Genomic DNA, 15,984 nt, shown 5'->3' with positions numbered 1-15,984 from the left:
ACCATCAGGCTGTGGTCCAGGGCACTGTCACAGTTCATCTATCTTTATCTGGACAGAGCAAAGCATGTGGTTTCACACCTGTCATTTATTCCATGGGCTTCTAGGCATTTTTTTTTAACTGAGATAAAATTCACACACCATAAAATTTGCCATTTTAAAGTGAACAATTAAGTGGCTTTTAAATATATACAGATTATGCAACCATCACCACTAATTACAGAATCTTTTCATCACCCTCCCAAAAAAACCCCATTCCCAATAGCAGTCATTTGCTATACCCCCCTCCCCTTACCCCCTGGCAATCACTAATCTATTCCTATCTCTAAAGATTTGCCAATTCTGATTATTTCATGAAAATGGAGTGATGCAATGCATCAATGACTTTTGTGACTATTTTCTCACATTTAGCATAATATTTTCAAGGTTCATCCACATTGCAGCATGTATTAGGATTTCATGTTTTTATAGCTGAATAATATTCCATGATATAGATATACTACATTTTGTGAATACATTCATCAGTTGATGAGCATTTGGGTTGTTTCCAACTTCTGGCTATTATAAATAGTGCTGCTATAAACATTCATTTATAGTAGTCACACAAGTTTTGTGTGAACATGGTTTCCATTCTCTTGGGTATATACCTAGGTGTGTCATTTCTCAGTCATTTCCAGGCATTCTTGAACCCTAAAATTCATGTTAGCACCCTCTGTGTAAACACATTTCCATGGCAGACAGAAGGAAATATAGTTCACCAGGGATCCCAAAAGCCAAATGAAGTAATGAAGACACATATGAAGGAAAAAGGAGGTTCTGCATGAAGGAATATATTACTGTTTCCAAGATGTCATTAATAATGTATTTCCCCTATATCATAAAACAGCAGTAGCCATAGCTAGGATGAAGGGACCAGCACTAGACCTAAACTGGCACAATCAACATGTAATGAGCGCTTACTACATACATCCGAGGCACTGTGCTGAGCATATCATGTGGATTGTCTGACAGTAGAAAGGATGTAGGAAACACGATTTTTGAAAACAAACACTGATTGCAACCAATTCTGCCTTCCTGCCAGAGAGGCATAATTCATCTTTATGCTGGGCCTGGAGGGAGAGGGGAAAACTAAATTGCCTGAGTAAGAAAATGACATGCACTTGGGATTTGTTTGCTGGAAGCTCAAGAGAATAGGGTGGGGAGTGATGGTTTAAAGGCTTGAAAATGGAAGAAAGTGATTGATGTGTAGATAACAGAAGGCAGGATCAGTGGTGTAGGAGCCAGTAAGAAATCCCCAATGGGCATGAAATCTTTAATCAATTTTAAGTTGATTTTTGTTTTGAACTGCATTGATATCTCCCTCTATTACCCTGAGACCTTCAGTAAGGCCTGTTATCACTCTGTGGGATAAAAGAAGTGGGCAGTCCAGATCAAAGAGAAGATAGCTGTGGCCAGAGGTAAAACACTGAGCTAGGAGAGTGATCAGAAAATGTAAGCCCCAGATATTAACAGAACATTGAGGGGAGGAAAGATACTGGACCTCTCACAGCACATAGCTCAAGCCATTTTAATTTAAATGTTAAAACAAAGGGTGAACCCAGAAGCTGGAGATGATGGGGTCATCTGACTGCCATAATATAATCTCAATAAATCTATATGTATTAGAAAAGGTGGGTAACAGGCAGTACAAAGCAAACACCAAGAATTAAGACATTTTAACAATCACTCCATGGCAATGACCTCAAAACAAAGACCGGGAAGACTTCACAGTGACATCCCTGTGAATGATTAGAGAGGACCAAAACATGTTCTCAGTATCCCTGGTGGAAGCCTAGGACCAATCACCTCATGCTGCAGATGATAAAACTCTAGATGAGAGTCTCACGGACTTGACTGGGATCACTGAATGTCAGTGGGAACTGTCACTTGGAACAGTCACAGTTAGGTGGCCCTGAGGCTACTTCCATAGCAGGAGCTGGAAAATGTTTTCTATAAAGAGTCAGATAAAATATTTTAGACTTTGTGAGCCAAGAGGCAAAATCCAGGATATTAAGTAGGTACTTATATAACAAGAGAGAAGACAAATTTCCACATTTTTATTCATGAAATTAGAAATATAATAATTGTATACTTTTTTTGTAATACAGTTCTAATGAAAATAATGTAATTTAGGGGGAGACAGAAATTTACTTCATTGGGGTTCAAAGTTAGTGTTTCCTAACATCAAATCAATTGTAATGTTCATCTGTAAAAACCATTCTTCACTCATGGGCCATAAAGACACAGGCTGGATGTAGCTCCATATCTCTGTGTTATAGTCACTGTTGTCTGAAACAAAGTCAGTAGTGGTTGCTCTATTCCAAAAGCCTGGAGCATAAACCCCGATTCAGAAACTAAAGACCTGGAGAGAACTTCGGAATAGCTCTTGAGAGATCCAGATGTTCATCAAAGACATTGGTCTAGTACCCCAGCAATTGAAATAACCATTCTTTTAGCCAGTATTTACCAAGCACCTGCTCTGTGCTGGTACCGTCACAGTCACTGGATACATACAGTGGTGAGCAGGACAGATAAGCCCGCTACCTTCATAGGCGATGAGAACACAAACAAGAATTGGAGAAGGAAAAAATGGCAGAGCGTGGGAGTACCACCAAGAAAATAAGGGAGGTATTAGAAGAGCAACTAGAATAGCGAGCTACTTTTGATAAAATAAGGAGCTCCTTTTTCTCAACATTGTTATCAACATTTGTCAGACATTTTACATTGTTTCCAATAAGACGAGGGGTGAAATAAAATCCCATTGTGATTTGATTTGCTTCCTCTGCTTATTGGTAGGATTTACCATCTCTCTGTGCTCACACTCTCTCTCCACATTATAATTATAATACATTATATTTATATGCATATAGTTTATATACAGAGAAGTCTTTCAGGTTTCCTCTTCTGTTAATTCCTAGTTAATTCCTTGTTTTTCTGTTCAGTTATCTTTTTTTCTTACTGTTTTGTTGGTGTTCTTTTAAAATTTGCAGTATGAATCCTTTATTCATGATATGCATTGCAAATATCCTCTCTCAGCCTATACTTGCCTTTTAACTTTGTAGTGTCTTTCGTCTACAAGAAGATTTTAATTTTCAGTTGGTAAATAATCTACTTTATGTGAGATTTGGTGGTTAGCCTCCCATCCCAGTGGGTAAGTTCAAAGAGTGGTGGGTTTCGAGTTTAAACCTTCATCCCATTCCTTATAGCTATCTCTTGCCCAAACTTATTAATGTCTCTGATCTTCAGCTTCCTTGTTTGCAAAATGAGGACAATGCCTACCTCATAAACTTTTTGGTGAGAATTAAATGAAAGAATACATGCAACTACCTTAGTACTGTGGCCCCCTCCCACTCCACTTTTAAATTTTAAGTTTCTTAAAGGCCTTCCATTCCACACAATACCATGTGCAGGGTCAGGACATAGATTTTGTGTTAGTTAAATTGAGTTTATCTTTAAAATGCAAATAAAGTACCAAGTATAATAATATGCACTTAATTATCAGACTAAAATGTGGAAGGCAGAACCAGAAAAACAGTTTAGCAATTAGCTCTTTAACCATGATTACTCCACTGGCTCCCCTGAACTAAAGAAGTAGCAGAGTTATAGTAAATGACACAATTAATGGGAGATTTGTAAACATTCTTCTGAGTGAAAATTATATTTCAGAAGATTGGAAACATATTTTATACAGTCAACCTAACACAGACCAAAATTATTTAATAACAATGTCATAAAAGATTTGAAATTGGTTTTAGGAAAAAAAAATCACAAACTGATACGAACAGGTATACCTTAATAATTTTATAAGAAATGAGCTATGTGAAGAATAAGCTTATAATAAAAATGCTTACAAAATTTAATATTTACTTCTGGCTTTTAAGATTTTATAATATTATGGCACCTCTGATGGTTGAGCATATCATATATGCTTTAAATTTCAAGAATAATAAAAGAAGCATTAAAAATTCCAGTGAACACTGGGCTTTATACCACACAGATACACGTGTCTACACCTTTTCAATGTTCAAGGGCCAGCATCACAGCCAGCAATATGAGGTTGAACAGAGACCATCCTCATTTATGGAACTATTTCCACAGGCCAGGTGTTTTCATCTACACAGTCTCCTTTAATTTTCATGACAACCCTATGAACTAAGTACTACTACTTTTTTACAAAGGAGGAAACTAAAGTTTAGACAGGGTATGCCACTTGCCCACATCCAGCAAGTAGGGGAGCAATGTTTAAACTTCTGACCTCAAGTGTAAAATTATAAGCCCATCTTACAGGTGAGGCTGCATCATAATGAAGTATTTTCATATTTGCAAATCCACATAAATAGGTCTCCAAGGATCTCATGGGTTACTTGGCTTCCCCATCTTCTACCCTCTAAATTGCTGAATAAATAGGCCTCCTTCCACATGTGACTGAAATCACTCTGTCCTCCTTGGGCACGTGTTTTGCTAATTAGGATTTTTAATTGATTTGTTGTGCTCCACTTAAAGTAGATGAAAAATAAACTAAAAATACTTGTCGTCATATTGTGCACAATAGCAAACACTGTACAACATGAATATTGCCTCTGATTTGTGGCCAGATTCTGAAAACACTCTTGGAAGTCTTTCAGCTTGCTCAAACTAAAAATGAGTAAATGACTGCCATGACGGTGCATTTAAACATGGAGTCTGATTCATCTTACCAGAGGCCTTCAGCTCATTTACACCTATGGCTTTATTTATTCGAATAACTTGCCTTTCTCCCCCCAGGAAAAAATGACCTGCAAACCATCATCCCATCACTGCTCTGTGCAAAGAATCTAATGTAAACAATGTCAACCAGAATCACTGAACTTAACAAACTCCAGGACACACCACAACACTGTTCATAAGATGTAAATCACATCTTGTTTTATTTCACTTTCTGCTAAATTCAGATGTCTGCTTCATTTTCAATCTACGTCCCCTGAAAAGAGCCTCCCATGCTTTATCCAATACTGCCAAGTGTGCAGACTCAGCAAGGCGTTAGAAACAGGGAGAATGAAACATAACCTAGACGATGTTCGTTTAGATACAGATGATTGAAGGGATTGCATACTGTGGTGACTGTAAGTGCTGCTCCCCAAACATGTCCTGCTCTCTGACTTCTGAGTACATGGCAGACCTCTGGTCTCCTGCATTGGATAAGGGCCCAGCAACTAGCTCTGGTCACTGGATTGTGAGCAGGAATGCTATGTCTGGTTTCTGGCCAGGGCACTTAATAATGCCACGCAAGACCCTTCAGAGCACTCACCCTTCTGCCAAGGTGACAGGTGATGTTCCAGCCTGGGGTCCAAAGAGAGGGTGAAGATGGCACAGAGCAGCTCCATACCTCTGTCAACCAGCAATAGATACACAGCAGAAGCAAGAAACAAAACTTTGTTAGCAAGAGCCCTGAGATCTCAGGGTTGTCTGTGATCACAGCATAAACTGGCCTCTCCTGCCAGATACCCCAGACAAATGAAGCCTTGAAAAAGGACTTGGTGTCCCTAGTGATAAGTTAGCAGGTTTGTGTGATTTAGTATCTGGCGCTAAATGTTATTATCTTGTCAGAGAAAGGTCTCTCAGCCCGTAGTTCACTCGGAACCCAATCATCATGTTCCAAAATCTGAATTAAATAGACCAAGCAAAATTGAAAAGGGAAAGCTACAATTGTAACCTTCCAAACTGCCAGCTCTAATTTATTGATCTACCAAAGTTCTTAGTTGTAAACAATAGAAACCATTCTGGCTAGTTGAGTAGAAAAGGAATTGATTAAAGATTTATTAGCTTACAAGAATCTCAAGAGCAGAAGGAACACCACCACAGGCACCAGTGTAGACTGCCCTGCCTCACCACTGGGCACAGCCACCACAACTCATTTCACCACCCTAGGCACCAGATGCCTCTGCTAGAATCTGGGTCTCCGAGGTCCTCATGCTGAAGATTGCTTCTTCTATTGTCTAAGGTACAATGCAAACTGCTTTGCAGGTGTATCTGAACACTAAAGCCTAGGTCACATGAATGCCCTTTAGGATCAAGGAAACTTATTTTTTGGGTGTTTTCTTAGCAAGGTGGAAAATTCCTCAAACACAAGAAGGGAATTCAAAGGTGTGGCCAAAAAGAATGATAAATACCCATTACTGAAGATGTAATGGGTAATAAGGATAACTATTGTCTTCAAATCTCCTTCTAGTCCATAGTCAAGTTTCCAGAGCCTTCCTGGTTACTGCAGCTCTTTCTCCAATTCCACACATGTACCCTTCCAACGAATCCGTGTTTTTACTAGTTTCAGTTGGGTTCATCACTTGCAACTCAGAGAGTCCTAATGCAGAAGTAACCATATGTTAAAGAATCCCAAACTAGCCAGTTACAAACAGGGCTATAAATATTCAGATGCTCTGAAGAATTTTTCAGATCAGATCTTTTTTTGCAAAGTAACTCTGAATTGACAGAAGAAAAAAAAAATCAAAGAACGTAAGATTCCAACTTTGGTTTGAGAACCCTAATGGGGCTCATGGGCTGAATACTGATTATATTTATCTTCTCCACAAAAGCCCTCACAAATAACTTTTTACTTAAAAAGAAAAGAAAGAGAAAACTATTGCATAGACATGGGTCTTGTGTGCATATAACCAATTGAATTTTTTTTTAAATCAGAAGTATATACAAGGTGCCAACTTACTGCCAAATGCTAGTTGGAAATAAGGTTATCTTCAACAGTTCTATATAGAGGAATAGTTAACCAATAAAGAAATATATATATACACAGAGTCACAGATGCTAAGATCTGGGATTATTTAAAAAAAAGAAAAAAGACCTACATTCTATTTCTAGGTGCTCAGGTCCAAGATCCCTGAAATGGACTAGCTGAAATAATAGAATAAAATATGAGAAAAACAAAAACCTAAGGGCAAACTGTGCAATAATTATACTGGATAGTTCAGGAATGCCAAGGGTGACTTCTTGGAGTAACGTAGAGAAAGCATCCTCTTTCTCTAAGAATGGCTCCCTGGACAGAGGGAGGGACTATTGGGCTATATTTTGGCCTGTGACTAGCACTGGTTGAAACCAGGAGACCAACCTCAGGAGTTGAGGGAAGTGAGTCTTGTTACAGTAACACTGGACAGGGAAGGCCAAGGAACATGGAAAGCTAGGATTCCTTCTCCCCTCAAACTGGTGGTCATTTACTCCTCCTCCAATGCAATGAGAAATTCCCAATTTTTCCCAATAAATTTCTTTAATTTTTCTTTTTGCCTTTTTGCTTAAGCTAGGCCAGTCCATCTTTCTTGTTTATAATCAAAAGGACATTATATTAACTAAGTACACTCCCCTATACTCTTACTCTGCCCAACAGCCAACTCCAGCCTTAGGTAACGCATTATCTCTTAACTACAAATGACTTAAAAGGACCTTTGCCTTCTGTGTATCTAGCATTTATGTGTCATGCTGCTATTAAGCTTAGCAGCATTAACCTGGCTTGTCACTTTTTAGGAAAAAAAATTGCTAATTTTGGTATCTGGCTCAGGGGTTGCAACTTCAAATGCCTTCAGAGATCAGACAGGTAACGTAAAGTGAGAGTACTTAGACTCCACTGGACACTATGTGACATATCTGAAGATATTTATGTACAAGTACTTAAACTACTGTGTGGCTCAGACAAAATTCGTGTGCCAAATTTACCTCCTTGAGCCATCGACTAACCAGCCAGCTTGTTATTAGTTTAAATTACATGTTCCTAGACTGGAAGGCTCACAAAACTCAATTTTGTTTCAATCATTTGAGCAGGGTAAAAATGCTTCTTGCACAGCAGATTTTCCCACCCTCTTTTAGCAGAAAACTCCACAGGCTGTTAATGGGATTGATGTGAGATGTCTAAGAGAACTCAAGGGCCGCTTTTAAGAGAAGCTTATCAATGCTGGTAGATACCTGCTTTAGTATGAGTCTCGTGGTAAAGAAGCAGGTTCCTGCTGCTTTCTATGAATCACAAAATAAAGAGCCAAACTCCTTATAAGCACTAGGACTCCAAAGGTGTCATATAGCACAGATGGAAAAAATCAAATGTCTACCACTCTTGACAGTCTCCAGTTTACACAGTTCTGATTTTCTTCACAGACCAAAAAGGAAATCCAATTCAAGAAAACTGATAAGGTTTTCTGTTCCCTGGAGAAAGTAGACTAGACAAATTCACACAAAATCTAAAATCTTCACCACCAACTGCTGAAAAACAACAAACTCCATTAGAAGTTCCTTTGCCCACAAAATGCTCTCTGAGGAACTGTGGGGTTTGAAAGGAGTGCAGAAGCTTATTCTCCATTTCAGGCACATCAAAGTTTTAATCAGAACCTGCTTTTCTCTGTGAAACTAAGCAACTGCTGTTCACACCCACATACTGCTGGAGTGCATTCAATTACCCTCAACGACTTTGTTTAAAATGAAAATTCTTTGTGCCTCCTGAGGACAGTGTGTGAGAATTGATGAATGTTGTTCTAAAGGACAGAAGTGTAGGGATACAGTGAAAACCTAAGTAGCTGGAAACTATGGCTGGGCCATATTTTACAAGCAATTCAAACCTACCTTCAAGTATTTTGTAAAGAATTAGAATGTTTAAGGTAATTGAATATAACAAGGGGCATACTATGCCATTTTTCAACTCTTTCTTCTGGATGACAATCACAGAATTAGAAAACGAAGAGGATGGCGAGAAGTGATGAAGAAAGACCAAATTTTGCCATATGGCTTTTCAGAAGAAGAGGAAAAAGAATTTTTTTTCCCTGACACATTGTTCGGAAGGATCTGTAACTAACAAATCAAGCCAGCACATTGCTGGGTTCTGTAGCTCTGTGACTCAGAAGTCACTTTTCTATCCAACATATTAAATGTCAAGTAAAATATCTCTGATAAGAGAGAAGAAATTTCTTCAGGAAGCTTGGCTCCTGTATGAGTGCTGATGGAATAAAAATCATATTTTAAGGCAAGGCAAGAAAAATTTAAACATAAAGTTTTTTCTCTGCCCATCTGGGCCTCCTCCCTCCTCTCTAGTGTGCATTGTGCGTCTGCATTATACATTAATCAGACCTCTCCAGTGAAGATGTAAAATCCCTGCTCAACCATAAAGAACAATATTCCTTCTTCTGAAACCAGCCATGTAACTCCTTAGACAGTAACCTTCCTTTCTCAATCCTATAAGGGGTCGCAATGACCCACCACTTGCCTTGTATGTGCAGATTCTTTGGTGAAGTTTATGTACAATAATAACATATCATTTCCCTTAAAGATAGCGACTGGTGCAGAACAGATTGGGTCAGGTGACCTGGGGAGATACTGGGCCTCACTTAAGGGAAGTTCCTAGCTTAAATACTTACTTAGAACCTTATTAATGTTACTAGTCATACTACCTGTATTCTGCTTGTTTTACAAGATTATTGTTTCTTGCATTACCAAATGTATGACTGAGCCTCTGATAAAATTAATGATCAGGTGACTTGAAATGATTGACCAAATACATAGTTCTATTAGATCAGTGATTGTAATAGTGTAAATCTACATATGGAAACAAGCAACAAGAAGGAACCATTTCCTGGACCATAACAGACTAGGAAGACAGGCAATCCAGAGGATTCTGACTACTGTTAACAGGCTCTAGTCCAGTAATAGCACATTGAGTGGCCTATCAATGAAATCCTCACCTGACCTGGGAATGAGAATTCCTAGCACCATGGGACAAACTGGTCATGAAATGCCTCCCAAACCTTGGTCAAAATTAAGACCCAAAGGGAGGGGATTGTAAAACAAAGAATGTTGCCCACCATCCAGTTTACAAGAATCAAGTCATTAGCCACTGCAGTTGCTCACCTACAATAGAGCCTGAAAGGAACTCAGGGCGAAAATCAGGCTGAGTCACTCTGTGTTCAGAGAAAACTGGCAGAATAGGCCTTCAGCTAGTTAGATATTTTTAGGAGAAAAATTATGAACCCAGGTTCTAGCATCTTCTCATAAAAGCACTAAAGCCATTAACTAAGATATCTGCTCCTTATGAATAACAGTAACCTTCCACCAAGTTGGGTGCTTGACTGCACGTACCCCCTTCTTTAAAATCACATGTATACTGGCCTCCCCCTTTACCTCCTCGGAACAGTCCTCAGTGCTCTGTGAGAGACTGTCTCCCAGGTTATAATCCTCAGCTGGGCTTGAATAAAACTTTCCATTTCTTCCTCAGACTGACTACTGACTAATTTTTTGTCAACAGTATCTGTCCTGTGCAAACAGCCATATATTTTGCTGCTGTCTTTTAGGTGGATGGCCAACAGATAAGAGAAACATCTAACCAAGATTGCAGAAAGAAGCCAAATCATGGAGACCTTATCTTAGTCCTATTAATTATTAGTCCTATTAATCCCCCCAGAGGAACTTTATCCATATAATCATAGTAATAGTCTATTTGCAAAAGAAAAACCAGAAAGAAATGCAGATAGAAAACAGAAAGGAAAGTAATGAAAAAGAATTACAGTGATATTTGTATGCTTAAAGCCTCTGTAATACAATATACAAAAATGTATGGGTTCCAGGGGAGTCCTAATCACATAGGGCAGTATTTATCCATCATGTCTCATTTCACAATGCTCTAAGATTAGAACCCCTGATGTGAAAGAAGATTTAATATTTAGAGCTAGTTCTTGCATGGCTCGGGGAAAGAAGGGGAAGAGAAAAGAGGAAAAGAATTATATGAAGACTACACTTCACTTCTCTTTATTATAATAGATTATTTTCTTTAAGAGAAGCATAAGCTATGATTAAAGTGGCAGTATAATTGCGGAATTTTTGTGCCTCTAACACCTGCAAAGGAGGCACGTTGACAAGAAACACTCGGCAACCCAATTATTTCATGCAGGTTTTCATCCACCCAGAAAGCCATCCTCAAAATAGAATGGAACTTTTCCTCCTTCACCAATCTGGTAGGTGCCTACAGCAAAGTAACCAAGAACCTGAATAGCATTGTTTATGATTACTCTCAGCAAACAAAATTTAAATTTAAAAGATCAAAAGAGTTTAACATACAACTTCCAAACTTTAATTATATCAATTATTTCATTGTGCATTCAGCTTATATTTCACCTTGTCTTGATGAGAGGCTGAAAAGGAACAAGACGTCCTCAGAGAGATAAGGGATATTGAACTCTGTTCCCAGAAGTAGGAAAACAGATTATATAAGTGGTCTTTCCAGTTTTGAGGAACAGTTTAATTCAACTGTGACATAATGGTAAAATGAAACAAAGTCAAGATTCCAACTATCTAGGAATTTGGGGAAGTTGGAATGTATACCTTGAATAAGAAAATAAATAACTAAATAGCTAGGGAGAAGGAAACCCAGGGAAATTTTTTCTTTAAGAAGCTAAAAACTAAAATAATACTTTAAAAATAGCAGTTGCTATTTTCATTCAATTCTTTCATATTTTTTTTTGAAAATAACCTATTTTTTTAATTGAAGTCTAGTCAGTTTACAATGTTGTGTCAATTTCTGGTATATAGTGTATGTTTCAGTCATACCTATACATATATATATATATATTCCTTTTTATATTCTTTTTCATTATAGGTTACTAGAAGATGTTGAATATAGTTCCCTGTGCTATACAGAAGAAATTTGTTGTATATCTATTTTATTTTTATATATTGTTAACCAAAGACATTTAGAGATACACATAATAGGTTGAAATAATAAGATTCTTTTTTTTTTAACTTACTGGTATCATGGGAATAAGCATTTTCTAGGGGTTACTTTGGGAAATGCAATCCTTTCAATCACAAACAATTGTGCAGACAAAATAATCAATCTGAAATAGATTACTATGTTACAACATGTACAAAGCAGTTCACAAATCAGAATGCACTTCTGTTGTCTCCCAAATTGGCAAAAGATCAGCAAGGAAATGGAAAGCATGAGGAAAGTTTTCCAGGTGATGATCCTTGACCTGAATATTCAAGGATGGAAAGAGCATGAATCATAGGAAAGGAGGATGGGGGCCTCACAGGTAGAATCAGCATAAACCAAAAGAATGGGAAGAGGTTATAAAAACTGACATTTGGGGAATCGCTGAGGCTAACAATTTGGGACAGATTAGTGAAAATTAAAGCTACCATTATTGAATGCTTACAACATGAGACTCTGCAAATATTTCCTTTTGGTTTTTTTCTAATTTAATTTTAATAAAACTGAGCTCCAGGGCTCAGACTCAGATCTCTTTATTAGCCATACTCACTGCCCAGATGATCTTCTGCAGTCTCATGGCTTTAAGGTCGCTTGTACACTAATGACTCCCACATCTCCATCTTCAGCCTGAACATTTCCTCCAGTTCCAGACCCATATGTCTAACTGCCTATTTGACATTTCCATTTGGATGTCCAAAGGGTATCTCAAACTTATGATGTTTAAAACAAAACTCCTGATTTCTATCCACTGCCCCCTAAAACACAAACACTAAAGAACAATAACAAAATAAAAATACTACTCCCTCATCTTCCTTTAAAATATATCCAGTATCGGACCACTTCTCACATCTCCACGTCTACCTTCCTGTCTAACCCATCACCACCTCCAGCAGGAATCACTACAACAGCCTCCTAAAGGAGGTGGGTGTGAACTTGCCCTCCAGTGGCCTCTAAGTATGCATTCCAACTGCTTCCTTTTGTAGGACAGGCTTCAGTTATCAATTCTGTTGTGAAGGGGAGACTAAGATTTAAGAGTGATTCTTGAACAGGTGAAACAGAAACAGCAGAAGCTGAGAGCAGATATGAAAGGACAAGTGTGCAAGGTGGGGTTGAGTGTGTCAAGCATGGAACATTTGAGGACATCCAGAGGGACAAAAGAACCTGAAATCCCTAAGCAATATCAAGTCCTAGGTCAAATGTCCCCTCCACATTAGCCTTTCTCAACTCCCCAGACAGAGTTCAAGACCTTAATCACAGTATTGGTCACATTACTGGTTGGCTGTGCTGAGTGCCTCCCCAACTAGACTTTGAGCTCATTTAGTGCCCCCAGCACCTGATGTAGTATTGGGGACCCAGCACCTGATGCAGTATTGGGGACCTGGTAAGCCCTTCGCAAAAGTGTGCTGAAACATGGTATCATGGAATGTGCATTAGGAATATGGAGAAGGAAGCTCCTGCATTCTTTTAGAAGAGCAAATTAAGATTTTACATAGGAAATGAGGTTATACATATACGTCTGTGTGTGTGTGTGTATTTGTCCAGGAAAATAACACTGATGTCCTCGACAGGGACAGCAGAGGAGGAAAGCCAGAGGGGCAAGGCTTGAAAAGGAAGTGAGAGAAAGGAAAACAATGGAAGAAATTGGTGGGTGTGATATTGAAAAGTACATTAGAAGCTAAAGAAAGCAGCAGAGTCCAAGGAACAGTTTTTCTCTCTCCCCAACAGGCCAAGCAGTGGGGAAGATGGAGGGTGGATGTTTAAAAGAAAAGAGGAAAGGCCAGGCAACAGAAAGAAGTTGACCCAGAGGATGTGATTAGGGTTGATGGGTATAAACACCAGGCAAGCTCATACCTGCAGTTCTTAATCTTCTCACTCTCAAGTATCAAGTAAATGACTGAGCTCCAAGAGGAGGATAGAAAGCCAGAGGCTTAACAGAGGGTAAAAGTGAACTACTCAATGAGGTGTGAGCCAGTAAGCTAATGAGGTAGGACGGCCAACACTGCTGGGGTTGTAAGACAAACCCGGGATATTACTTCAGTCCTCTTGGTTCCGATTAACTTCTCATTAAGTGGTGCTGGGGGCTCGACTTCTCACCCCGCGCAGGCCACCCTGCCAACGCCTTTAGCAGATTTCAAGGGGAATTTGGCTGAGTGGATCTTCATCACCACTATGAAGACAGAGTGGAAAAACAATGTACAGTGGATAACCACCCAGCTTCGCCCAGGGCTCAAGGAGAAAAGCCGGAGGAGCACAAAATATAAACAAAACCACAACTCCCTTCTTGTCCTTGCCTTGCGCAGCGCTCATGCTCTCCCCTCACTAAAATTTAAGTTCTGTGAGAGCTGGGCTTGGTCCTCCCCTGCTAGGTGCCCGCATAACAGGCTACCTGGCACACAGTGGACGCTCAGCAAATACTGGTTGAATATTAAACGAACTCTGCTCAGTCCCACTTCATTGTACCCGGGCATTGAAGGATGACACCAGTGGAGCTGCCTAAGAGAGCGCAGGGGTAAGAGGAAGCGGAAGAATATTCTGAGGGTCCCAATGGGGCAGCCTGAGAGCCCAGAGCAGAGGGCTCTGTAGCGCTGGACCGGAGGAAGATTCGACTCTAAGGCCCAAGACTGCATCTTGTGCAACTGACCTTCCGGCGGAGACGCCCGCGCGGGGCGCAGCAGCCCGGCTCCGGCGTCCCGCTCCCGCCGCCCCCCGGCGGCGCTCGGCGCCCGCTGCGCACGTAGGTCACCTGCCTCCTGCTGGCGCCGCGCAGTGGGCCGGGCGCGGGTAGCAGGTGTGGCCCGGGCGGCCGGGGGGCCGGGTCTGGCCGCGCGCTGCGGGCCGGGAGCCGGGGCCCGGTGCGCCGCAGCTCCACGCAGAGTCGCAGGCCGAGCAACACCGCGGCGCCGAGCAGACACCGGCGCAGGGCGCTGCACCCCCTCCTGGGCGGCCTCTCCCAGGCCATGGTGGGCCCGGTCTGGGGCTGGTCTCTGCCACCCGCGCGCGCCGGCCCGCAGCGGGGATGTGGCTCTGTGGGCCCGAGCTGCCACTGTGGGAACTCCCCCGCAGGCCGGGGCGCGGGCTCGGGCCCGCCTCCCTTCCCCTGTCCTAGGAAGCCTCGGCGTAACCTTGTCCTGCCCGGTGGAGCGCGCTCGGCCGGCCCGGTCAAGGGGCGGCCGGCAGGTGGGGTCTTGGGGTCGCAGGCAGCTCGGCTGAGCCAGACCCGGGGCTCCAGCCCCACCTCGGGGATCCCGGAGGAGGTGCCCTCCAGCCCGGCCTCCGGAGCCTGAAAGCTACATGGCCAGAAAAAGCACATTCCTAACGGGATCCTGGGCTGTAACTTCATTTTCTAGTATTAGTGTTGTTGAAGCGAGGAAGATAGGTTAGCTACAGTTTTTTAGTTAGCCAGGTTTTGCTACAAGGAACAAATTCTGATTGTCAAGCAGTTTGTTACATTAAACACATTATAAAAATATATCGCACTATGCTCAGGTTTACAACTTCTCTCCCTCAAGAAAGAACGGGGAAGGGGAGGAGAGAATAGCGCTGGATGCCGAATAATCAAATTAGAGTTATTCCATTTCTAAATTCTGCCTGAAGCCAACCCGTGCTTTCTCCCCGTGTTTTGAAATGTGTAGGGGTGAAGGAGGAGGGGGAGAAAGCCAGCTAAGACATCTGACAGCAGGGAGAGAGAATAGAAGTTACCATGGCATGATGTAAATCAAATTAATTTAGCTCCAAACACACACCTCCCTGCTGTCTTGCAGAGATACAGAGGGACAAATTTATCTTTCGGCAAAATGCACCCCAGCTGGTATTTCCATCACCACCTTGACCTTAATTAATCAGAATGAATGTTCACAGCCTGAAGTCCAGTGTTGGCTGTTTCGTTTTCAGTTGTTAGTAGAATTCTTTCTCACAACCCGTTTAAGGTTTGGGTTTGGGTTTATTTTCTTTCGCTGTGGCCACATTTTTTTCATACTCTAAGCTTGCATTTTCCATACTTTTACGTGAGACTACCCCCGCTGACGTATCCTGTCCCCTTGAAAGCCTACAGCACGGACAACAGAGAACAAATATGGAAACCCCGCCCCCACCCCTGTATGAATTTCGGGAATTTTCCATAAGGAGCCCTCCTTTCTAAAATCTCCCTGGCTTAAGAAAGACCCGATTTAGTCTTTGTCACTGCACAAAGCACTTGGGCTATTTCTCTACATGTAACAAAACTTCTC

At 41.0% G+C, this 15,984-nt stretch overlaps 1 protein-coding gene across 2 annotated transcripts in view; it reads right to left on the bottom strand.

Moving 5' to 3' along the window:
- METTL24 (methyltransferase like 24) overlaps positions 1–15,051 on the bottom strand; it is a 98,610-nt gene extending 83,559 nt beyond the window's left edge. The window contains exon 1 of one of the 2 annotated variants that reach the window (XM_074368494.1): positions 14,400–15,051. In XM_074368494.1, coding sequence (XP_074224595.1) covers positions 14,400–14,717 — 318 coding nt within the window. In that variant the 5' untranslated portion in view covers positions 14,718–15,051. The remainder of the gene's footprint in view (positions 1–14,399) is intronic. The other variant, XM_074368493.1, reaches the window with a different exon arrangement.
- Between the last annotated feature and the right edge of the window lie 933 nt (positions 15,052–15,984).

Source organism: Camelus bactrianus, chromosome 8, assembly GCF_048773025.1.
Source record: "Camelus bactrianus isolate YW-2024 breed Bactrian camel chromosome 8, ASM4877302v1, whole genome shotgun sequence".
NCBI classification, from domain to species: Eukaryota; Metazoa; Chordata; class Mammalia; order Artiodactyla; family Camelidae; genus Camelus; species Camelus bactrianus.
Note: the sequence above shows the minus strand (reverse complement) of the source record. Positions and strands in the feature narration are given on the sequence as shown.